At 35.9% G+C, this 27,266-nt stretch overlaps 1 protein-coding gene across 4 annotated transcripts in view; it reads right to left on the reverse strand.

Moving 5' to 3' along the window:
* Ranbp17 (RAN binding protein 17) overlaps positions 1–27,266 on the reverse strand; it is a 348,452-nt gene that overhangs the window by 76,068 nt on the left and 245,118 nt on the right. For all 4 annotated transcript variants that reach the window (XM_004836388.4, XM_013078434.3, XM_021239677.2 and 1 more), the window contains 3 exons: positions 15,564–15,667; positions 9,577–9,665; positions 2,014–2,121 (listed from right to left, as the gene is read on the reverse strand). In XM_004836388.4, coding sequence (XP_004836445.2) covers positions 2,014–2,121; positions 9,577–9,665; positions 15,564–15,667 — 301 coding nt within the window. The remainder of the gene's footprint in view (positions 1–2,013; positions 2,122–9,576; positions 9,666–15,563; positions 15,668–27,266) is intronic.

Consider the following 27,266-nt stretch of genomic DNA (forward strand, 5'->3'; position numbering starts at 1 on the left):
TTAAATGCGTTTCTTGTATGCAGCATATTGTTGGATCTTGCTTCTTGACCCATTCTGCCAGTCTATTTCTTTTGATTGGTGAATTGAGACCATTAACATTGATGGTTATAATTGATATGTATTGACTTATCCTTGTCATGACTTTTTCTTTTTGTTGGATTCTCCCTCTTTGCGTTTAATTTCTTGTCATGTCTGATGGATTCATTCTGCAGTGCTTCCTGGGGTTATGATCCTCATTGTCTTTTCCGAGGGTATTGTTTAAAATTTTTTGGAGTGCTGGTTTGGTATTCATGAAGTTCCTAAGGTGCTCTTTGTCATGAAAATATCTTATTTCTCCATCAATTCTGAAAGATAGTATTGCAGGGTACATCAATCTGGGTTGAAGGTTGTTTTCCTTTAGGGGTTGAAATACAATACTCCTTGCTCTTCTCACATTGTGGGTTTGTGTTGAGAAGCCTGCTGTGATTCTGATGGGCTTTCTGTTGTATGTGATTTGTTTCTTTTCTCTAACTGCTTGTAGAATTTTGTTCTTCTGTTGGATTTCTGGAATCTTAAGTATCATATGCCTATGTGTAGATTTTTTTTGATCATGGCTGGTTGGAGTCCTATATGCCTCACTTATCTCTATGTCAAGTTCTTTTCCCCGTCTCCTGTTTCTTCCTTGATTCCAATCACTCTGATGTTATTCTTCTTTGCATCATCTAGCAGCTGCTGGATTGATTTCTTGTGGTCCCTTACTATTTTTAAGAAATTTTTCTTTTCCTGGTCACTAAGTGCAATCCTATCGTCTATATCTGAAATTCTATCCTCGCATTGGCTCATTCTGCTGCATAAGCTTTCAATGGAGTTTTTAATCTCCTGTAAATGTTTTATGGGTTCCATTTGTTTGCTCTGTTGGGATTCCATCATACACCTCAGCTCCTCTATTTTTTTTATCTATGTCTGCTCTAGATTTATTAATCATGTCTTGTACTATGGGCACAATCTCTGCTGTTATCTGAGAAATTATTTCTGACTTCATTTTTGCCAGGTCCCCTTTTGTTGCCAGTTCAGGGAGTCCAGGTGGTTGAGTATCAGATTGTTCCATCTCATTGCCCTTTGGGGTTCCCTTAGGTGATCTGGAAGTCTGGTTTTGGGACTTATTTATGTGTCTTCTCATTTCAACAGATGCAGTCTGCTGTGTCTTTGTTGAGGTGACTTTTTGCTCACCCAGTGTTCTTGAATTCTCAGCAAGCCACCTAGCAGCCTTTACTCTGCTGCTCATCAGTACACTAATTCATGGGTTCAGAGTGGTGGCCTTCTAGATCCCTGAGCTGACCTGTTGTCTGGGTGGGCTTCTGGCTGGGGCCTGAGCACACTTGGGATGGTATCTAGGTGTGGCTCTCACTGGGGCCCCTATGTAGTTATTTTCTGCGAGGGCCTTTGGTTCAGGGCTGTGCACCCGTTTCTGTTCTCTGCACAGGCTTTGGCTAAGGCCTTCTCGCACTTATCAGTGGTATCAGGGTGAGCTTCAGGGTACTGCTTGTGTGCCTGTACAGCTCTTCTCCAGGCGAGTCCCTGGATGTGGCTGATGGTACGGTGAGCCTCTGGCTGAAGCCCGTGTGCCAATGCAGCCCCTTTGTGGAAGGGCCTTTGGCTTGGGCGGGTGTGCCTGAGCCTCTGGGGTCAGGGAAGAGCTCCAGTTGGGATCAGCCCACAGCCTTGCTGGTCCAGGCCACACAGCTGCTCCCCAGGATCTGCAGACACTCACTGATGGAATGGCGGGGAACCTGCGTGCCTGTGCCTCTTTCCTCTTTTTAACTTTGTATACACAAACATTATACCTTTATCTTTCTCTTTTTCTCTTCTTCAGTTTTATGTCTCTAATTCTCATTTTCACTAATCACCTTAAATTTTGGCTCCTGAGCTCTTGTTAAGCCTGGAGTATGTACACAACAGGCAGGAGTCTGACCTATGGAACGGAGATTACTGCTAGCAGTAAATTGTTCTTCCATTCCCTTTTACATTGCTTACCTGTTTTGCATCAGCTCTGCCATAAGTTTCAAGATGGGAGTTGTACATGCTGGCTCTCTGTACCACTGTTCAATAGCTCTCTGAAGAACTGGTAGATATGCTGGGTACCTTTTATAAAGTCTGTTAAAGAATTCAAGGATTAAAAATATTGTTCCTAAGAATTAATGCCATGGAAAAATAAAAAAAGAAAATCCATGTTTGTTCTGTGTTTAGTACACAATGGCAACTTTATAAGTTACTCTTTTTAACCTACACAGCTATAGTTATTGAGAGACTGCAAATAATTTGCTCTTGCATGTAACATATTCTATATATTATATTGCTTTATTCTTGGTATTATATATAAATGGAAGATACAATTTTAAAGTATGGTAATATATTTAAAGAATTATGCTTAATGTTATAGGAAAGGAAAATAAATTTAGTTTAGAAGGAATAAAAACATTTAAACCATTACGAGGGTTTCTTGGGCACTATACTAAAAAATTTTATTGTGAAATTTAAAAAATATATAAAAGTAGAGAGAATTTATAACAATAAATCTCATGCATCTATCTCCCAGCTTCAAGATTATCTTCATTTTTTAAAGTTGTAGACTTGTTCTGCTTTGTTCTCCTGTAGCCCCAAGAAACTCCTGAAATGCCAGCTTGAATAAAAGCTCTGGTTAACTACTAATCTACTCAAGGTCAGTGCTGCTAAAAGGTACTCCCAAGTACATACAAGAAGGTTTTCTCAAACATCTTCATTAATATCAAGGAGTATATACTCCCTGGCAAGGCCATGCCAGGGACCAGCAGAACCTGGAAAACTGACTCAGCTCCCCTGGTCCTTTAACCCACAACTGGCCTCTTCCTTGCCAAACAGACATATAAATATAGGATGAGGGCCTAAAACTACTGCAGAAGAATTTTGTGTCACTGTCTTTTCTTTTCTCTATCCCTAAATTTCTCTCTGATGTTTTCCTATGTTCTTGGCTCTTTGTTTCATATGAAAGTGCTAAACTGAATCAATGAATGGTGTTCCTTTTTATGTTGAGCTCCATGGTGACAAACTTCATCATAAATTTCTTCCCTTCTCTTAGAATAAATTTCAAGTTCCTTAATATGGCATACAAAGTTTTTTAATATGTGGCCCCTGTCTACCTCTAGCCTCTTTTCTTAACACTTCTACTCTATCTATAGTTCAGTCATTCCTAACTCCTTGCATATCATCTGATGCCAACTTGTCTCCATTCCTCTATACACTGCTTTCTTTTGCCTAAGGCAGTCCTGTCTTTCAGTACATAGTCCAAGTTTCACCTGCCCTGGGATATAGTCTCTAGTTTGTCAAAAGGCACCTATCTCTCCATCATTTGTGTTCAATATGCTCTCTTGACTCTGTATCCCTTATAACAGTGAGTCAGGGTCGGTTTGTTGTGTTATCTCTCTATCTTGTTAGACAGTGAATTCCTATAGTGCAGAAACCTGTGCATCACTACCCTTTCCTTGCTAATTCCTATTTGTCCCTCAGATTTCAAAACAGGTGTCAAGTATGGTATCTCTCATTTGAGTAAGGCAAAGTACAAACAAAGAGCATAAGAAAGTATGGATAGCCAGGAAAAAATTCCAACAAAATAGGTGTCAACTATTCAAAAAACTTGCTCTGATACCAATACAACTCCTACCCTACCCTGGATTGGGACTAACTCCTGTGTATGGCTGTGGAATCCTGCACTAGCATTATCATAGCACTTGTTTATCTATCTGTACTATAAGCTTTTTGTGGCCAAGGATTAGGTACTTATTAGGACTTCAATAAATATTTGTTAATTTCAATAAATTCTTGATTTTGTAAACCAGCCAAACCTATAAATGAGGAACAGCATATTTGTTTAGAACTACTTCTTTAACTTTTTAAAAGTGTACATTTAAACTTCAGGAAGTAGTTTACACAATGTTCAACGAAAGTAAGTCCTCTAAAACCTTAAGAGTAGCATATCCTCACAAAATCCAAAAAAGAACGGTTTCTCCTACTAGAGCTACTATGATAAGGCTATATTTATTTATACTGAAACAATTTCTGTAACAAGTATTTACTGAAGTCCTACTCTGTAACAAGGTTTGTTTTAGAGTCTCTGTAGACACCAAACAAAACATTAGGAAAATCCCTGCCATCATAGAATTTACATTCTAATAAGAGAGAAAAAAGTATATAACATGGTAGAAAGTACTACAATGGAAAATAAAAAGATGGAATGAAGATCACAAGTGTGCATGTATGTGAGGTTTCAGTTAGATAAAAATGATAGTCAGTGAACTTGATTAGCTTTATGCAGGTTATTGTCAGATAACTTACTATTTTGCCTTTTCCATGCACTGTTTTTTAAATAGACGCTGTTTTTAATAGATGATGGACTTTGCTATGCTATGTACCATGCCCAAGGACCTAGAATTGGGAAGGCATGGCTTTTATTTCTGGGGGAATTCATACTTTATCAGGGTGATAGACACATAAGAGCTGCATGTTCAGAGTTCTGAAATGCTGAAGCAGTGCCAGAGGAACACAGGTGAGAAAATGTCCCATAAAGAGATCTCTTGAGCACAAACCCAGGGATCACTAATGAGAAGGCTCTCAGGAAACTGAAAAGATCTGAATCTGAGAACCTAAGAATACTATAGGCAGAATAGAGGTCCCTCTACAAAGAACTCTCAGGGCATTAGAGCTATCATATTTTTCATAGCACACTGTATTCACTATGGGATAAGGCGAGGAGGTATGACAGGATGCTCCCTTTTCTGTGTGGAATGAGAGTGGTGACAATTCTAATATGCTCCTGACAGAGGTGACTGCCACAGAGAAAATGAGTGATTACTGGAAAGCAGAGTAGAGGTCTACTAAGCAGAGGTTAAAAGAGCTTCAGAGTGAGAGTGCCAGGCTCAGATTACAGGGTGAAAATCTAAACCTACTCTAGGAGCTTAATTTTCCAGTGGCCTTGTGAGGACTATGTATATATGAATAGGAGGAAGAGAGTGGGAACCTTTAGGTAGATGAGGCACAGATCTGCTACTCTCAATGAATTCCCAAAGTTCACATCAGCTAAATGAAAAATCAAAGGCATCAATGATGTGACACTGCCTTACTGGATGACAAATATGAAGGAGTGAAAAGCATCAGCTTTGCTCCTTTACAACATCCACTATCAATTCATGCATTTGTCCACCCAAGCAGCCATTCATCATGCACTCATTCATTTAGCAATTGTTAGTAGTCACTACATGCTGGACCCCAAGAAATCAGTAATGAGTACAAAGTAATACTTTTCTTCTAGGATTTTAGAGAAAGCATCATAATATAATAGAAAGCAATATAAGTTTTGTTTTTGTATACTGTTAGGAGGTCAAGGATTGAGGATTTGATGCCAGAACAGAAACAGTCCACCAGCTCAGAGCTTATAAAAGTGCTCCACGAACATGCAAACACTTGGATCTTTGTTCATGAAGGGAGCTTACTCCTGGAAACTTTTCCCCTCTCCTGTCTGAAAAATGCCTATCCACCTTTCAAAGCTTAGCAAAACTTTCACTTCTCCTAGGAAGCCTTCTCGTTTTGCCCAGAACACCTCTTCTTCATATATGTTCGTGGCTATTTGTATGCATCATTGTTATAATGCACTGATGTTTAATTTTTTTTTGGTACCTGGGATCAAACTCAGGTCCTTGCGCTTGCGCAGCAGGTGGTGAAATTTAATTGTTTATATTAGCTTTTATATATTTACTAGATTGTGAGCTTCTGAAGAGCAATTGTTCATGTATTCCTTGTGTCTGGCACAGAACAGATGTTCAAAATATACTTGCTGATTTGTGATTTTTTTCATGTTTACTTTCTTCTCTATTTTAATTTATCCACTATGATATTACCAATTGCTTTCTTCTTGAAATATAGTTCTGCTAGGCATGGTGCTGCATACCTACTGTCCCAGATAATTAAGAGGCTGAAGTGGGAGGATCACTTGAGACTAGAACTTGAGATCAGCCTTGGCAACTTAGCAAGATGTTGTTTCTATGTGTGTATGTATGTATATGCGTTTATGTGTAGTTCTGTCTTTAACTAGTCAATCAAACCTTTTTCCACAGGTCATACACTATGTTATATTCTGTAGTTTGACATTCAAGGGTTCCAAATAAATCCTGTTTCCAACCATAAAATATGTGGTATCTACAATAAAACATCTTCTCTTCTATCCCTTTCTAAACCTGGCGATTAGGGTAACTGAAAACCTGTCTCTTCCTATTTCTACATAGCCCAGTCTTACTTATTTGGTAAGATTCAGGGCAGTATCTTCTCTTTTACAGAGCCTTTCCTGAACCCCTACCTATATGCAACCACTTTTCTATTTGTGTTTTTGTTATGGCATTTACCACTTTTGATTGGTTATTACAAGTAGTTTATGTAGGTATCTGACTCTATTATATATAAGCTCATTTGGGGAGTAGAATTTGTGTCTAAGTAACCTACATCCTTCTAAAACCTAGCATAATGGGCAAAGGAAGCCTAATATGATGAATAAATGAGCAAATGGGATTGCTTTGTCTCATTTCATATTAGAAAATTAAGTATCCATAGTAGTGGAGTACTTACTTTGTACCAGACACTATGTTAGGCCCTTTTCATAATCACAACACTACTTACACATGAACTGAGATGTCTATTATTAGCCTTGTTGAAGAGAAAACTGTGATTCTTGACATATTAAGTAACTTAATCAAGACCCAAGAGTTGTTAATGACTGGAATCTATGACTGTCCTATTTAAAGTTTGTGTTCTTCTGCATATCTCATTATCTTTCCTTGTCTTTGTATAACGTGCTTATGTACATTAATAAAGAACACTGATTGTCTGAAAAATAGTAAGTTTCAAGATCGTATCACAAGTAAAAGACTTGAGTGTGAGGAAATAATGTCAATGTACATTCATTTATTTTCTTTTTTTAAGTTTATCTCTAGATTCTTGATACTTCAGACTGAGTATGACCTGGAAAACAGTTATAAACAGGGTGATATACTGCAAAGTAAGGTGTTTTCCTACTGTGTTTTTACTACGGGGCAAAGACGTGTATCAGTGATTCTCCTTCAATTCTCTAGTTGTGGAAACAATTTATCAAGATGGTTGCTGTGTAGTTTCAGGCAATTTAGTTTTAGAAGGACAGAGTGATAAGCAGTGTAGTTTGTGTAGCAGTTAATGCAGTCAGTGTTTATAGAAATGTTTTTGAATTAAATAGCTAACCACTAAAATAGCATTTTATCAAACAATCACCATAAATAAAATGCATTTTGACTTTAAAATGACATGTGTTCTTATAGGAATCTTCTGCATGCTAAAGATTGTATAACAAATTAAAGAACACACATTTATGTGGATAAAAGGCAAATAAACTTTCCCCAGCAGTAATGTGGGAATCATCACTGATGGTTTGACATATCAATATTTCAGGAAGGATAAATGACTTTCATACCCATTTTTTTATCATATAGTTATTCATTTTTGCATTACTTGAATACTTGGGAAAGAACCTGTACTTTATCACCTGAAACTGCTTAAGTATTTTGAAATATTTTAATAAAGCTTTTTGAATTATCAAATAATGTAACTTTTAAACAAATTTTACTATTATTATAAACATTTGCTCTTCATTCCTTGCCCAAAGGAAAACTATAAATCTTGTCTCAACTGAATGAACACCATTTATCATATTCATTTTGTTGTCAATACAATTATGAAAAGCCTTTGGCCTTTTCCCAAGGAAGCTGATTTGCTACTGAAACTCAATTATTAAAAGCAAGGCCAGTATCAAACCACTGCATTTGGCAATCTAACACAGCTTCCTGCATAGCTGACACTTCACCCTCCGTTTCTGACCCTAATAACTTCAACATCTATGGTCAAACAGAGAAGACAATGGTTTCTGTTTCAAAACAAAACATTTAAGTCCAAGATTTTCCATTTGCTATTTTCTGCCATCTGCTGGACAGAAGTTTCATTTCAAATAGGTGCCCAAAAGGAGCTAAGTAAAAAAATGGAAAGCAGAATTTATTCTTTGACACTGAGAAGAAAGTTGACCTTGATTCTCAGTTAAAACTGTTGAAAAAGAAAATATGAATGCCAATTTCTGGATAGCCTAGAGCTATAGCTTGGTTTCAAGTGCAGTATCAATTTTAAGATGCCAAAACTAGATTTTTGTGATTTTCTCACTAAAGGAAGTTTTTTACTTTGGGAACAGCAACTTATGTTTAGGGAAATAAAAGGGTCATATGTAATTCCAGCTTATCCTTCATAGGCAGAAGAATTATAAGACTTTCCATATTAAAATTTATAGCCTCCATATATCTACATTATATGCTTATAAAGAGCATGTATTTGATTCCTCAGTGACATGGAAATATCACTAATCCTTCTCTGGACACATAAATCTGATGATGTTTTAATAGTAACTAAAAATGCAAGCAGTATTTAAGTTAATGTTCAAAAATTTTTATGATAGTTCTCTCTAAAACATGTCCCGATTCTCGGCTGTTTTGGGGCATGGCTGTGGCATAGCAGTTGAAGACTAAGAATTTATGACAATTCAAAGACTATCTTTTGCAATTTACGAAGGAAGTTGGGACTAGAAAGATTTGAATAAAGCAAGTGAGAAACCATGTAACCTAGAAAGTAAATGGTTTCATGTATAAAGGGCACAAAAGCATTATTTATATTTATATAAACTGTCCCTTCCTGTTAGGATCAAAGATGATTCATACAGTTAAGTTAAAAATGTTAATAACTATGATGACTGAAGATTTGCCATACATTATACAAAATGTGTTAACCTATTTTCATGGTTACAACCGTGACACTGGATTATCCCCTTTTCGGACAATGAAACCAAGCCTCAGAGAGGTAAATAACTTGAAAGGTTTACACAGTAATTGAAGACCTGGAATTCCAAGCCTCATGTGTTTGACACCAAAATCCAGCTCATTTTTACTCTTATATGATGAGGCATTTCTGTGGGGTTTTTTTTCTTCTTTCTATAGTAAGCCTTGACAGCGGTATTAAATTATACACCAAATGACAATTCCTGATCATTTATTTTCCCCTTTTCATGCTCATTAATATTATCATCTCGACAAAAAACTGTAGCTTGAGTTAAATCTTAAAGAGATAAAGTACACTTTTCCGCCCTGCTAAATGAGATGGAGTAGAGATTCAAATTTCTTTGAAAATGCCAAATAGTAAGATTCATTGATCCCAAGTAAAGATGTTAGCCAGATTATCCCTGCAACCTCAACATAAACAATCATCTGGGAGAAGTGATTTTTAAGTTGTCGATATTTAATGGCACCAAAAAAGTGACCTCTCTGAGGGTCTCCAAATGCTGTGCTCAGTTATCTGCACTGCTGCCACTGTGCTGTAATTTTTAGCTGATTACACATTAGTTCATTTAGCTTTGTTTCCTCTTCCCTACTGTGCCATACTATTAAACGAAAGCAAGGGGCCTGGCATCCCTCTGTGCACAGAGCTGGTATTGTCACAGTGTAATAAGGATACATCCAGTCAAACAGCATGGTGTAGCTGGTCTTTGTGTTCAGTGCAAAGGCAATCCCTCGAAGATCTCTTGCCAGCCCGATCAACATACGCTGTCAGTGGGAAAGAGACACTGTAATTGATTTTCACGTTAGTGCAGAGCAGATGGAGTAATAATCAGGCAATAATGACCACATATCTGATTTTGATTCATTAGCTAAAATGTCTTGCTCAGATCCCTTTTTATAGAAAACCATAGACTCTTTAAACAGACCATCAATCTGTTGACCAACTCCACTTTGCTTCTTATAAATTGAGCTAAGTTATAATTCTAATGGCTTAGGAACATTAAGATTCTTAACATATCTTGTTTCTGAATATTGCCAAATTAGAAAAAAAGACCTGGATTGATAATTTCACAAAATAAATATCCACAGGGTCTAGATATTACTTAATAATAACAAATCTTAACAACATTAATGTGCATCAAATCCAGTTGCACTGTACAGTTTAGAGTACCTGGAAATGCTCTGGCATTTAAAGATTTGTAATGAGTATCCTTGATAACTTAGGACAAAATAAAACTGGCTAAGTGTACTACTTATATACCCAGAATGGCAGCTGTATTCATCAAGCAAGTAAGAGATGTAAGGAAAAGAGTTCTATATCCAGTGTCCTAAGACATAATTTGAATCCAGCTTTAACTAACTCAAAGACAAGTTGGTTTATCAGTCTGTTTTTTCATATATAAAAGGAGCTAATAATGACTCTTTCAGAGATTGTGCGAGGAATGAACTTGTATATAAAATTGCTTAGCAAAGAGCCTGACAGTAGTAAGTAGTAGTATTTAGAGGGGAGAAGAAAAAAATAACTCGACTTGAATAAAAGAGGTCTGACTTGTACTCTGGCATTTGAATTAAGCTGTCTTTTGGATGTTGCTTGGGAAGAGAAAAAGAAAACCCATGAACAGATACTAGAATGTCATAACAAAGAGCACAAATAAACATAAATTGTAGAACAAGAGGGTGGGATAACTGAGATATGAAACTAACTTCTGAAGATATTGTTTCAGTAGAAATATTCTGTCAGAAAATAGTCTCAGAACTTTTCTTTTTATCAGATTTTCTCTTTCCTCACATCTTGCTAACAAAAGAAAACTTCCTAAGTTTAAATTATCATTAAGAAGGGAGTGAATCTGACCTTCATCTTAATGGCTAAACAACATTTCAAATTAGCAAATATTTTACCTGTCAGAGTATCTGGAATTTATATCCTCCCTACTTTTCATACCTAAATGGTAACTCAATGTTTCTGGATGTCTCTTATAAGAATATTCAGTTTCTACTGTCTAACAGTTTACACGATGATGGTAACCTGGAGTTCAGAATCTGTAAACTCTGAATTTGTTTTTGCTTCTTTAAATGGCTTACTCCTCTTTTGTTCATAATCTCACAAGTTCTTGTTTTTCTATAATTAGCTGGCCTCCTTGTAGTTACCTCATGTGACCTGCTATTTTTTAAAAAACATTTTGATTATGTAGCCTTAAAAAAAACACTACCTGGAATTGTTCTTTTATCAGCTTTCCACATTTCTCACAGTCTCTAGAACAAAATATGTCTAAGAAGCTTTCTTCTAACAGTGCTATTCCTACTGCAGTCTACACAATCTTATGGATTCTACATTTGGCTCTGCCATCCAGTGAGGTGGCCTTTTAGCTCTGTTTTTATTGTACACACGTACAGGTTACAGGCTACTCTTCAAATAACCTGAAGCTTCCACCATCATATAAGGAACCCACCATTCATCTCTAAACTAGTGACTAAGAACCATAAGTTTTACTTCTTTTAGCCTAATACAAAGGGCTTTTAATAAAATATTTTAAATTATCATTATTATACAAAAGATTAATTTTTTATCACAATTTTACTTATTTTATTTTTAGCTCTTTTCTCTCTTAAAAGATGGCAAATTAATAGAAGCGTTCTAACTCAAATCTACAGTTATTTTATTGCAGTAAAATGTGGCCATGAAATTATATCAACGTTAATTTTAGAAAATGTTACTACAAAGCTGAGGAGGCATGTAACAACTAAATGTAAGTTTTAAATAGAGTTACCTGAGCTGGAAAGTATAGTGTTAATGTGAATAAGAAACGTATTTCTTTTTTCCCCATATTTTAAAAATTAGTGCATATGAGTTTTACTTTGGTAGATTTGTATATGCACAAAACATATTTTACAGATTTCTTATGTTGAAACAGTATCTTTTGGGCTGGGGATTTAGCTCAGTGGTTTCATCGCCTGCTGCGCAAGCGCAAGGACCAGAGTTCGATCCCTGCTACCAAAAAAAAAAAAGAAACAGTATCTTTTATTTCCAAGTAGCTGAGAGCACTGTATTAATTCTGCACAGATACACAAACACTAAAAAAGTATTTTCTTGATAGCCAAAATACATGCAGCCACTGGTATTAGATGGGAAAAGTATTAACTACAAGCTCCACTAGGGTAATAAATAATTTTGTGAGGAGTGACCTGATTAAAATTTAGGAAAAGGGGAACCACAGTTTACCATTTCATTTAAAACAATACAAAGAGGTTTATTTCCAAAGTTGCCTCTCTCCTGTGGTTGGTCAATACTAAATTGATCTGAAAAGTGACAGGGTCCTGTATTTTTAGTGAAGCTGTTTGGTGGAGCAGCGTAGGTCTGATGATCTAACCCTATGGATTCCTTTTGGATAGTTCAAGGAGAAATTGCTGAGTGCTTCAGTCGGCTGCATAGTGAACAGTTGTCTGAGTGCCAAGTGTGAGACGGATGGGCTGGGAAACAGCTGAAATGCGGCTACTTCCACCCTGACCCCCAAAACAGGGTTTCTAATGGAAAGTCTGACAGAACCTTTACTGTAGTGGCACTACTGGGGGCAGCTATAATATTATCCTCATAATTCTACTATATAATAACAACAAAGAAAAAGGAGGTGAAGGGTCATTGTGCTTTGTCTTTAGAATTAAGATGGCTGTCTTCATCCTTACAGCATTCTCTTAATTCTGGAGACACATCTTAATAACCTCTAAATAGTTCCAACAAAAGAGCCGTGTCAGAGGAATGAGCAGGCCCCAAGGTGTTTCAACTGGAGTGTTTTCATCTGCCTTTATTGCTCTATCCCTCTCCAGAATTAAGGCAATAACCTGTGATAAATTATTCAGGAACTGCTACAGGGATCAAAGCAAAATCATTCTGTTAAAGTGCTGTTTGCAACATTTGGCACTTAGTGCGAAAACTTTTAATGTGTGCATGCTGAAAATCAAGGATTTTAAATAATTTAACATTGTGGAGTTTTTACGAAGGGACTAAAGATAGCAGGTTCCGATTTAACTGCTCCTCTTCCTCTGAGAAGTTTTCATTCATTTCCTTAAAACTGATGACATCATGGCCAAATCAAAAATGATGCATTGAGTCAGGGAAGTATCAGACTATTTTTTACTATGGATAAAATTATGGGGTGGGGGGAAATAGATGTTTTCAAATAATACTCCAGAGCCAGGATTTGTCAAGGTATTTTTTTCCTTTTCCCTTTACTTTGGAGAGAAAAAATCTGAGACAAAAATTCAATGTTCTTTTCAATTTTATTAGAACTAAGTAAGAAAACAAAGCTATAAATTTAAGTGTTGCAGCATTTCCTTTCCTCACAACTGTATTTCAGTTTGGCAACATAGGTCCATAATGTTTAAGTTCATCCTGAAATCTGCATTTGAAAAATGTCCATAAATAGGGAGCTAGAATATCCTGGTAAGGGCTGCAAATTAAATGAATTTGGCAGTCCTGTGGCATTTTCATAGAGATATTTTAACAGCATCACCTCCTGTGGATTGGAATACTAAATACTTTACTGAAGAACAAAACAGAACTGTTTTTATCTCTAGTACTTGCAAAATGAAGTACCTGAAAGCACTTCTGCATGTATTATTTATTCATCATGATAGAAAAATAGCCTTAACCTAATAAATTACATTTAAAAGCATTTAGTGCAAAAGTTTTGTTTATGATAAAGCAACAGATTTAGTTCTTTATCGGTAGCTTAAAGCACCAAGTTTTCTTTATACAAATTAGACAGATGGTGCTTACAGTAGAATTTACTAAAGGTCTGTCACAACAAATGCAGCCAAGCTGCATATTTAATCACTGCAGAATCTTGTCTACCTGCAGCTGCCAACTGCTAATCCAATTTCCCTGATAAATGTGGCAAGAGACACGATCAGCAATAAAGAGCATCTAACTCCATTTTCCTGCAGGGCGTCTTTTGATGAACATTTAGGACGGAAGCACGGAGTGCACTGTGTGGCCTTGGTTCGTGGCAGCTGCATGCATTCTGAGGCACAGTTCTCAGGTTACTCACTTAATTCTGCCACTATCATTACGTTGCTATTGATCTCAGTAGCTGTTGCCTACACAGCATTACTCTAGATGAAGCTGAATCAGGCAGTTATCATGCATCAAACTTGCTCAAAAGCCTGGAGATTTCCCCTTAATTACTTGTGATTTTATTTGCAAATACCGTTAAAGTGTAATCAAGCAGTCACTTTCCAGGGTCGTTAAGAACTTGCTGGTTTAGGGATATATCACTGGAACTCCATTAAAAATGACTCTAGGAAGACGGTTTCTATCAAACTAGATGGGATTACATCAAAACAGGCTTGGAATATAATGAAATCTTCAAATGAGGCAAATGTAATTTTTATAAAGATGGTGTTTCTTAACCTCACTGCTCCTTTTCGATAAAAGCCAGCAATGGACGGCCACCTTAAAGCTGAAAAGACTCTGTTGATCAGTAAAAATAGCTGGAAGACATCTAAAAATATAGTTAAGTAGAGTGGAAAGTCTGATAAAGAATTTCAGCAAGACTGTAAACACCAAAAAAATCTGTGACATCCTTTTTGGTTTTAAAATTTTATGACTACGGCATCCTGATAAATATTTATTTTAAAAACTCTATTTTAAGTTAAAAGGTGTAGCTTTTTAGCTAATTAGTTTTTGGCAGAATTATGCAAATATCATCAAAGGCCATCATTTTTCTATTTGGCTTCTAACTAGTAATTTTTCTTGGTGGAGAGAAGACTAACCATGCAAAAGATGGTTAATTTTCTGACATAATTCAAATAATAAAATATGACTCAAGCATCAACAACAAAGGTACCTATGTTCTCTAGAGTGCCTTTATTAATCTTTTAAAAATAATAATCATTGTCAATCTGTTTAAATAGCTCTGATACATTATAATTTCAGGAGATAATATTTCTATTTAGCAGAGCTTGTGCTTTCCATCCCCCACATTAAAATATGGGACTGTTTTGTCACAAACAGCTTGCTACACTTAAGGATTTTACTAATAAAACATAATGTTGTCTTAGATATTATGACTGTTGCCACAGCTGAACTGACTTGTCAAATCAATCCTAATATGGCTCCCACAGGCACATAAAAACCTTATTTAGCTATCAGTTATCCTAATCACTTTGTTCAGTTTAAGAATGCAATACTTCAAGACCAGCTCCTATTTATACATATATGCCTAGCCATTTAATAAAGTCTTGATTTATATAAATTCTTGTTTAAAAAATATTTAGAGATGTAGTTTTTTAGCATGTTTATTTGTGCATTTCTCCATATGGGTATGTAGAAACACACCATGCAGGGTAGATGAGGGAATCAAGACATTTAAAGGGAGGTACTTAAAAAAAGAAAAATCCTACAAAAGATACCAACTGCCACAAGAGACAAATCTATGCCATCTTATCATTAACTGACTATTCAAAACCATTTGCCAATCTCAAAGTTCAATTGTGCAAGAAATTAGAAAAGTGGTGGTATGAAAAGTGCAACTCAAAGACACATGCAACTGGCAATACAGGTCTGAAGAGGTACAGAGCATGCACAGATGTGTAAAACCTTGTTCTCGCTCCAGATATTCTACAAAGAACAAAATTGTCTTTCCTCATGTTTAGAAACAAACCCACCTTCACATCTTCTTGTTTAAAGTTGTTGTTGAATATCTGTAATACTGTTTCAAAAGAGACTGTAAGAGGCAGCATGAAATTCTCAAATTCATCCTCATCTTCACCTATCAGAGAAACAAAAGGATCACCATTTTTTAAAAAATGCATGATACTTTTCAACAGCTTTGGCACTGAATGTTTCATTCAGGCTTAGAAATGTTCCCTACAAGAGGTCAGCCTGCATTCTTATCCATGCCACATTTTGTGCTTCAGCTCATTGAATATTCTGGTGTTTTGCCTTCTCTTTTGCACCAAATGAAATAGCAAATTTACTTACCAGCCATTTTTTTTCCCTGGCTTTTTATTGGATCTAATGGATTGATGCCCCAGGCATCTCAGCCCTTTAGCTCCTGGGGCTGCCAGAGCTTCCCTAATGTCTCAAAGAAGGCCACTTTCTAAGCCTCAGAGACAAGCCCCTCCCACCCCTTTAGGTGCCAAGGCCCTAAAGGGCTGACAGACTCAGGTGCCCAGATAGCTCTAAGTTATTACTCTCTTTTATTTATGCTCTTTTAAAAAAAAATTTATTAAATAGGTAGCAGGGAAATCTTTATCTGCCAAATAGGACAGGGTCCCTCAAGGGTCATCTGGATTTTAACTACATTCTCCATAGGTATGCTTCCTCTTACGCTAATCTTCCTTTTCATTATGGACAGGAGGAAAAATAGAGTCATTTCCTATTAATTTTTCACTTTAAAAGTAAAGTGTAGTCTCCTCAAGGATTGTGTCAAAATAGTCTTCATTTTACACATAAAATGCACAATTGATAATTTAGATAGTATTCTTTTCAATAGTGGTTTCTTTTAAATGAGACTGGATTATCTCATTCATCTTTCAAAGAACCACCAATCTCACTTCATTGATGATGAAACAGGCGAAGAAGTATTAAACATCTTGCTATGGTAGCACATTTACTTGGACTATATAGTCCAGACCTTCTGATTTAAATGCTATTAGTAGAGTTTTTAAACAGGCCATCAGAGAGAAAATAAGATTTCAGGATAGGGATAAGTAAGCTGGGTGTAGTGGTGCATGTTCGAATGTTGGTAATCCCAGAACTCTGGGAGGCTAGGGCAGGACGATTTCAAATTCAAACCCTGCTTGGATAATGTAGTAATTTTTTTGCCAAAAAAAAAAAAAAAGAGCTGAGTATATAGCTCAGGGCAAAGACCCTTGGTTAAATCTCAGTACTACAAAAACAAAAAAACTACAAAACAAAGAGATAAGAGGTCCTCAAAGTTTGATTCTTGAGCTAGCAACATAAACATTATCTGAGGACTTGTTACAACACAAATTTCTAGATTCCATCCTAGATCAACTAAATCAGAATCTCTGGGGGTAGGATTCAGCAATTTTGTTTTAAGTTTTCTAGGTGATTCAGATGCCCGCAACCATTTGACAATCACTAGCCTATCATTTTACAGATAAGGAAACTGAGGTTCAAGGTCATACACACAGTAGATCAATGGCAAGATCCTTTGACTTTTAGGAGTGGCTGATCTGGTTGACCCTGAATTTTTTATGATTTTGCTTTTCTCTTCAACTTCACATATTTTGTCTCAGGAGTCCAACAGAGTTAGGCATTTAGCTTTGTTAACAAAGAGATGCCAAAAGACTATGAGTCTTCTGTTCTAGACAAAGGTAAAGGCCTCGGGTGCAGAGTAAGGCAGACCAAATCAACTGTTTATTCGACTAAATTAGTTCTTTTAGACACACTCTCCTCTGTTAGCTGGTGGTACATTTGCACTACATAGCTTTTCTTATTTTTCAAGGACCATGTCAAATGATAGCTTTCCCAGTATCTGAGCTAAGTTCTCCCCAGTTCCTATGTAAGTTCTTTCCTTACTCCCTTTGAATTCCCATAGCTTTGTTTTTGCTTGTTGAGCACACTCTACACTTTACCACTGAGCTACACCCTTAGCCCCTTGTATGACTCTTTAGTACCAGACTGCCTTGAATTTCAGATATTTAAGCATATATCTAATAATACCATCAATACGCTACACCACCTAAGTTATACCACAACCACCACCATTTGATTAGGGTTACAGTCCCCACTTGACTCGGGTAAAGTACAGTGATAGAACACTTGCCTGGCATGCATAAAAGACCCTGGGTTTAATTCCCAGCACCACACACACAGAGATTTATAATGTATATATGTAAATTATTAACTAGCTTACATTCATAGTATCTTTGACTTAGCTTCTGGACAACTGAGACTGTGCATCTTTGTGTTTCTCTGTGAAAGATAATGATGCAGGGCTTTGCAGTCAAGAGCCCCAGCTTCCTGCAACATGTACTGTTTTAACTACAGATATTTTACTAATCACTCTCTTAGTTTTCTCATCTATAAAATAAGGATAAAAATATCTATGAGTTATTGTGAAGGTTAAATGTAATACATGAAAAATAAAGATGGTCAATAAATAGTAGTGGTGGTACCAGTATCAGCACCAAAACCAGTGCCTGGGATTATATTGTATTATGTACAGTGGACCCTCAAGTTATGACCGGTCTGACATACAAATAACTTGGATTAATTGGGTTAATAGAAAGTTAATAGAAGATTCATCTGCCTTTTGTTATCTATAGCATGTACCCAGGTAAACATCCAGATCTCAGCTGTATTACAACCAACTTGAGTTATAACCCGGCCCTGGGAACTGACTGAGTTTGTAAGTCAAGGGTCCACTGTATTTGAATGAAAAATAGTTGCTCAATAAAGGCAATTTAAAAAAAGTTCTTACTTTCTTTATATTAATATAAAATAATACAATAACCAAAATAAACATCATCAAATCCTAAACACAGAATATATAGGTACATTACATTTGAAATACATATTCTTACTCTAAGATTTTTTTTTTTTTTGGTACTGGGGATTGAACTCCGTTCCTTGCGCTTGTGAGGCAGGCGGTGGAACCACTGAGCTAAATCCCCGGCCCACTAAGATATTTTTAAAATGTAGAGCTATTGTTTTTCTAAATGTGGACTTATAATTGAGAGCAGGGACAACTGAGTACAGGTATAGATATTGGAAAGAATAGAGGCCCTGAAAATAAGTTTATCTAAGCTTAAATCCTGGCTCTGCTACTGACAGCTGTCTGGCATCTAGGCCTTACTGTCCTCATTTGTAATTAAGAGATATAATAGTTACTTCATAAAGTTTAGCTGTGAGAATTAAATGACAAAACATCTGTAAATCTTCTTGCTGGCACTTCATAAATGACAGCCATTAGCATTTTTGTTGTCTTGAGTTTAACATGGATATAGTGAGAGGTGATTATGGTAATCAAATAAAGTACGACAAGACTGCCGGCCTAGCACCCTCCCTTTGCGAACAAAGCTTTTCCAATAAAGTGTTTATTTTTCCAAGGTAAAGGTTAATTCAGAACAGAGGTTTCCAAGGTTCAGAGAACAAAGACAAATTCAGAACTTTATATTTCAACTCTTCATTTAATATTCTGAGCTACAGATCAAAAAACTTACTAATTCTACTTCTTTTTCCAATCAAATCTTGAGGCAAATGAATACTAGGAATACAGGAGACAAGGCATTATGAAAGACAGGAATGTGAAGAGCAATTGTATTTGGATATATTTCCTCATACCAATTTATCTAAAGCAGCATCCAGGGTTCCTTCCCCCCATCACTTTCCAACACCATAACCTGCTTTACTTTTCTGGTACAATTTTTTTTTAAATTTAAATTTTTATTTCTTTTTGGTACCAGGGATTGAACTCGGGACCTTGTGCTTGAGAGGCAGGCAGCGGCACCACTGAGCTAAATCCCCGGACCTACCTGCTTTACTTTTCTTATAGGACTTGGTATGATGACTAATTTACATGTTTATGCAGTTATTGTTTGTCTTCTCTACTAGAATAGAAGCATCTTGGGGAAGGAACTTGGTCTATTTTGATCACAACTGTATCCTAATGCCTAGAATAGAACTGGCACTAAATATTTGTATGGTGACTATTAGAAGTTAACTCCTGGTGAGAAAAATGGAATTCGTAGGCAACCACTTGGGTTTAAGGCTGGCAAATGTCAGATACTGGTATATTACTACTGAAAAATGTTTGTGTTTAAGTTACCACTGGTTCCTCTATTATTGGAACTTTTTTTTTTTCCCCCAAGCTGGAGAAGTGACCATTTTTGGTTTAGATAATGCAAACAATTTTATACGACATATATTAAAGATTTTTTCCTCATTTGTGTTAACAGAGTGGTACCATTTACTGTTTCTGATACAAAAGAAGAAAACATGAGCTATCTTAGAGCTTCATATTTAAGTATTAAGTCATATATTTAGTATGCCAAATTTACATCGTAATTTTATGAATAATAATTGAAGCTGCTTTTTTTTTCTAACAAGACCAAGACCCAGAAACCAATATGATTTGAAGGTGAAGCACTAATTTACAAACTAATCTTCATTGAGAAATAAATACTAATATAACATTATAAGTTCTCAGTTATGCATAGAGAAAAATAATGAATTCTTTGGCTTTAGTTAAAAACCCAAAGCTAATCACCTCTGATTTCTGATGCTATGACTGAACAGAAAGTTTATTTTTATAAATTACAAACATTTTTCCTCTAGAGACATTACATTAGAATAGTATGTTGGCTGTCATATTTGTAGGATATTTCATTTTTTTGTATAATTTAAAACCTCAAATGGTGGGATGTAAGAGGGTACAAACAACATAATATGGTACAGTCACTGTACAAAGTTTGGCAGTTACTCCAAGAGTTGCCATTTGACTCAGCAATTTCACTCCAAGAGAAGTAAAGGCACATGTCTACAACCAAATGTTCATTAACAGTATTATTTCATAATGGACAAAAGGTAGAAACAATAGAAATCCAAATTGCTAATCTAGAGATGAATGGATAAGCAAACTGTGGTACATCCATACAATGGAATATTATTCAGCCATAAAAGGAATGAAGTACCAAAGCATGCTAGACATGAACCTTGAAAACATGTTAAGTGAAAGAAGCCAGACAGTAAAGCCACATACAGCTGGGCACTTTTAATCCCAGCACTTGGGAGGCTGAGGCAGAAGGACTGCCATGAGTTTGAGGCCAGTGTGGTCTACATAGTGAGTTGAAGGGCAACTGAACTATATAGGAAGATCCTTTTACTGCCCTAAAAGCCACATACGGTATGATTTCAGGTACAGCAAATGTCCAGAGTAGGATAAATCCATAGAAACAGAAAGTAAATTAGTAGTTGCCAGGGGATAGGAAGAAGGAAACCTTGCGAATATTCTAAATATAATAAAATCCACTGAACTGTATATTAAAAAGGGCAAGTTTTATGGCATGAGAATCTAAAAAAAAAAAAATCACAAGAAAAACTAGTTTGCTCTTCCTTCTCTCCCTTTCAATGTATATAACAATAAAATTTATTTCTGAATTCAAACAACAGCTGGATTACTGGGGACCCAGGGAAGTGGACAAGGAGAAGCAAGTAATAGAAGTAATTATGATAGTTCTAAATAGTGACAGCCAACTCTTATTGAGGATTTATTATATGGTAAATATTGTGTGAAATGCTTAAGCATTAGTGACATGTCAGGTTAGTAGGCAGAATAATAATACCCTAAAGGTATCCACATTCTAATGACTGGAACCTATGAATATGTTTGGTTATATGATAAAGGCCCTTTCATATACTTTTATCATATTTAAATCACATAACAACTTTTCAAGGTAGGTACAGTGGACCCTTGACTTACGAACTTCATCAGTTCCTGAGGGCTGGTTCTAACTAAGTCGATACAGCTGAGATTTGGATCTTTACCTGGGTACATGCTATAAATAACAAGAGGCAGATGAATCTTCCATTAACCTAATTGACCCAAATTGTTCGTATATCAGGCCGGTCGTAACTTGAGGGTCCACTGTATCTCCATTTAATGGATGAGAAAACTGAGGTTCCCTGAAATTCTCCAGGATGTTTACTTTAATTCTTAGAATAAAAATACACTGCCTAGTGTAGACCACTGCTATTCCTTTTCTAAGAAACCTACCCTAGAAGTTTCACCTCTGAAGCATTTCACTCCCTTGGGTGTTCTGGACTCTACCCTCAAAACCAGGTATGTTATTAAAACTGGATCTAGACTTAATGGGCAGCTTTCTGCCTACAGGGCCATCTAATTAGTCTTAATTATCTCATTATAGAGTCTAAGTATTTCCAGCTGCTTCTTTACCCCTTTCTACCCACCCCCCCTTGTCTATTTTCCAGACAGTGTCTGCCAAGTCTTGGACACAGGTGATAAACAGTATATTTTTCTATCAGAATGTTAGCTATTTCTGATCAAGCCCCTCACTTGCTAAATCTCCTTGGGATATCTGCCTTTATGCCCTTAATCCATGAGAAGAAATATGCTTTGCTCAATTATTAGACATAAGAATAAATTTTAGAAATTATATCTTATTTTCATTGACTATCAACCTGAAATATATGTATATAGAACAAATAATAAACATTAATATATTCATTTATTTCACAGAAGCTTAGAAAGTAACCCTTTCACCTTTCTTCTCACTGCTCCCATGCCCCAAAATCAATCATTTGGTCTAAACAATTCAAAGAAAAATGAAATAGAAAAAGCAGATTTCTTATTGAGAAGGTGAAAGATAAAGAACAGTTCAGCAAAAGTGAGTGAAAATATGTGGTCTGATGAATAACAGTCACATGACTGATCTTGGGCAACTCATCTAATTTTGCTAAATCTTGGTTTCTTTCTTTTTTTTGGTACCGGGGATCAAACTTGGGACCTTGCGCTTGTGAGGCCGGTGCAGGAACCACTGAGCTAAATCCCTGGCCCTAAATCTTGGTTTTCTAATAGCTAAACAATGGAACAGCATTTACTAAAATGTAGCCTGTTATGAGAATCAAATAGAATAGTATATACTTAGAAGCAGTTTTCAAACTATAAATTTGTAAAGAATTGATAAATATTAATGAAAAGTTTTAATTCCAGCTTTAGTAGTTACTTTTAGAATAGTCTTCCCTTTATATTTAAATCATTTACTTGTTATTTAAAAATTTTCAAATTTAATCTACCCATATCTTCAGGTGCCAGTTATTGGTTACAAAACACAAAAGTGTATGGAGAGTATGCTATCTTCAACTCTAAAAAGAGACAGAACTCTCTTTTAACATCTATAAACACCATTTTAATATTAGTATTCCCCTTATCATTAAAAATATTGCTTGTTAGAGTTTAAATACCCAAAGATTCAATGCTCACTCAAATCCTATCCAGACGATTCTCATCTGAGTAGTTCAATATAAGGTGTAATCATGAAATAGCCAAGGAAAAACAATGATTGGTGACATCAAGCAACTTGAAATTTGTAAGATAACTTGCAGCTAATAATATTTGGCTCTCCACAAAACAAATAGCTCCATTTTCACAGTTCCCCTCTTTGATATTTGTCAACTGAATTCACCTTCATTTGAATTAAACAAAACAGAAGGTTTTTATTTATTTGAGTATTTTATACTGAACAGCTCCCTGGAGGTTCTTCATTTACTGGCTCGGGTAATACTCTTTCCTTTAGTTTATTAGATCGGCAAAGTTAATTTAAAAATAACCCAGGGAGTCTTAAGTGATTCTTGGAAGGGCTAACATGCATGCACATATGGTTGGTCACCCATTTCTTTCTGCATGATAATTTCTTAGATTACAAAAAGAACACAGCCAAACATCTCTTACATGTTTTGAGTCATCATCCTAATGATGACATGATTTCAGTTCTGTTCTTCTTACAAGTGAAAACTTTGTCAAGTGTAGCTGAAGCAATCTGATAAAATGGTACAACTATTTATTGCTCAAACCTCCCATTTTCATCTGAAATACAACCCTGGATACATACAACCTAATTAAATTCATACTAAGTGCAAATTACTGAATAGAAACCAAAATGTATTTCAAAGTAAATATCAATTAATGTGACACCCACCTTCTTTCCTCTTTTCTAATCACTACAATGTGCATGATATATATAATGTATATTATATATATCTCACATGTTCAAATTATTTTGTAGGATTCAACTAGAATATGCTTCATATTTCAATTCAAAAATCACATCCAAGAAGGTTGGTTAGGTGGTTTTTCTTTTTTGTTTTTTTGATTCTTGCCCACACCCATCCCACACCCCAAATTAGTAGTATAAAAAGTTTGCTCCCAAATTTTTTGAGAATAGTTTTCATTATCTAATGTTTCTACTTCATTCATTTAATACATGGATCTGATTGCTCTTGACAACAGTAACTTTTCTTCTGTTTCCATAACAGTAAGCACGCAATGGAAAACTATCAAGCCAGAAATTCTGACAGCAATGTTCCTGTCAATCTAGCTTGTGAGACAAGGCTTCAAATAATACAAACTATGTTCACCAATACTCAACAGATGATCATCTATAAAGTATACAGAACACTTTGAAGAGGTAGCAACAGATGACTAATAGGGCACATGAGCGGCCACATGTAGCCAAACATTTCTGAATGTAATCAGCCACTTGGTATGTTTTGTTTTGGCGAGGTCAATGATGAAAGATTCTTTCAGAAAGACTCTGAACAGGTAGAGCTGATTCCAGGAGCCATGATGATGGCATCTTGGTTACTGCACTCTTGTCATTCATTCAACAAGCATTTAGGGAGCACTTACAATGTAGACACACTGAGCTTGGTGCTAGAAAAATGTATGAAAAGACAAAGTCAATATCCTGAAAGTTTTCAATATGACGTGGGAAAAGCAATTCTCGTTTCCTAACAATGGAAAGACACTGTGGTAATTTATACCAGAAATCATCACTTCATCCTTATAATACATATTTTATTTTTTCATTAAGTTTATTGGTACATTTTAGGTGTACAATACAGTTACATTCATCATTGGGATCTTGCATCTTTGCATGATGTACCTTGGTTCTTATTTTTTCCCCATTCCCCTGCCCTCCCTTCACCCCCTCCACCCTTCCTTATTTACAGACTTTGTTTCCATTTTTTTCTTTTCTATTTTTTCTTTTCCCTTCTTTTCTTTCCCCTACCCCTCCCACTTCCCCTGCTCCTTTAAACCTTTTCTTCCCATTTCACAATATCAATTATACATTTTGATCCTTGTTTACACTTTGTTTCTCACACTAGAGAAACCATTCGGTATTTACACGTGTGTCCTATTTATTTCACTTAGGATTATGGTCTCAATGTGCATCCACTTAGCTATAAATGTCTCTAGTTTCTCATTCTTTATGGCTGAGTAGTACTCCATTTTATAGAAAAACCACATCTTCTTTATCCAATCTCCAGGTGATGGGCATTTGGGCTGTTTCCAAGTTTTAGCTATTACAAACTGTGCCACTATAAACATGGGTGAGCATATATCACTGTGGTATGATTCTTTTAATTCTTTGGGAAAGATAACTCAGCAGAGGAATAGCTGGGTCAATTGGGACTTCTAATCCTAGTTGTTTGAAGTATCTCCATATTGATTTCCACAGTGGTTGCACCAGTTTGCACTTCCACCAACAATGGAGAAGGGTTCCTTTCTCCCCACAACCTTGAGAGCATTTTTTTATTGGTTGATTTCTTGATAGCAGTCCTTCTTACTGGGGTGAGGTGGAATTTCAGTGTTTTTTTCATCTGCATCTCTTGAATGACCAGCGATGTTGAACATTTTTGCATATGTTTATTTGCTGCTTTTACTTCTTTGTCTGAAAAATATCTATTCATTTCAGATGCCCATTTTTGAATTGGGTCTTTATATTTGGAAGGTCTGATTTTTTTGAGTTCTTTATAAATTCTAGATAGTAGACCTCTGTCTGTGGAACAGCTGGTAAAAATTTTTTCCCACACTGTAGGCTGTCTCTCAGCTCTGTTGGTGGTTTCTCTTGCAGTGCAGAAGCTTTTTAATAAGTATAATACATATTTAATTATTTTTATAAAGTAAAAACCATGGATAAAAAAGGAAAGAGCTTCTTTTCAAGCAACATAAAAGTTCCATGAGTATAGTTGCTGTAGTTTTTAATTTCACCTGCAATCTAGATGCAAATGACTCATACTGAGCACCTATTATGCACCAGGGACTTCTATCATAGTCTCTGTTTCATTCAAGATATCTAAAAAAATTTACCTTTAGAGAAAATCATTTTGAATCAAAAATGTATCAATTTATATTGTAATGAGTAATAGTTCAAATAGGACACACATGTTTACTGCACTGTTTCTCTGGTGTGAGAAACCAAAAGTGGAAATATAGACTGAAATGTATAACGGATGCTGGGAAATGGGAAGAAAGTGTTCAAATGGGAAGGGGAAAAAGGGAGGAGGGAGGGAGAAAGGAAGGAAGGGACAAAAAAAAAGTGAAAATAGAAGGAAAAAACAAACAAAGCTTTTGTACAGAGGGGGCTAGAGGGGGGGATGGGATAAAATAAATTTTATTTTAAAAAATGAGTAATAATTCAAAGGAACCTAATCTGGGAAATAAAATCCTAATAGTTATTCAAATTATATGTTTACCTCTGTTTCTCATACCTCATATAGTACATTAAGCAATACTAAATAAAAGCAAATTTGGCTTTAAAAAGTATGCAATATAGAGTTTTTTGGGGTATCAAAACGAACATCAATTATTAACACAATGATAACTGCAGCAGTGCTGTGGAATAGAGTCCTCACTGTGTTCAGAGTCTATCCTTTGTTTAAAGCTACTACAGACAGATGGGGTTCTTTTGTATGCGGCAACCATAGGAAAAAGGAAATCTTGACCTATTTCGTTTCATCGTTCTGAAGATGTGTGACATTTCCTATTTGTAGGAAATCTCCTCTAGATACTTCTCTTTAACTTTGGTCTCCTCATTTCTTTGTGTGTGTGAAAATGGTATTTTTAAGGATTGTAAAATAAATTAAGTCTATACAAGGGTTTAAAGTTTTCTTTAAATGCATGGACAATGAGAAAACAAGAAAGGAAAGCTCCTTGAGGCCAGGGCCGAGTATGCTTGATTCATCATTGTCTTGGCCTCAGAGTTCAGCACACTATGGCCAATAAATGATTGCCGAGGACAGTGGCAGAGTCTGGGGATGCTCCTTCTCTTTCCAAGGCTGCAGCCAAGAGATTAACAGGCCAGTGTGCAGTATGAAAAGCCGTCACTCAGATCTCCCATTTGCCTAAGGTAGCAGACAATTGGGTTTTGCATGCCTGGTTTACACTCTTCAAATATTTATAGACAGTTCTCTTTGCCTCCAGCCCTACTTGTCACTTAGCCAAGTTATACATACAAGGTTCTTTTAATCTTTTCTTAGAAATCAATCCCACTAAACTCTTTAATCATTCTAGTTGCATTTCTCTCAACTTTTTAGCTGTCTGACTTTCTGGTAATTTATTCTGCTGAAATTCATGAAAATAATATGGATGTGGACCACTGAGAGGTTTACTCACCTTTCCATTTCAAAGTTCAATGCCTTTTATGTGCAAAATAAAATTATTTATCTTCTTTCCTTGTGTATGATCACATTTTAAAAACTTCATATTTAAGATGACAGATTAATCAACACATTTCAAGAGAAAAACATATCATCGGTATTATATTCACTAAGGATGACCCTGTCATTGATTGAACCCTCTCATGTATCTATAACCA

Source organism: Heterocephalus glaber, unplaced genomic scaffold (assembly GCF_053883595.1).
Source record: "Heterocephalus glaber isolate CG9 unplaced genomic scaffold, H.glaber_assembly_v1.0 deba00001606, whole genome shotgun sequence".
NCBI classification, from domain to species: Eukaryota; Metazoa; Chordata; class Mammalia; order Rodentia; family Bathyergidae; genus Heterocephalus; species Heterocephalus glaber.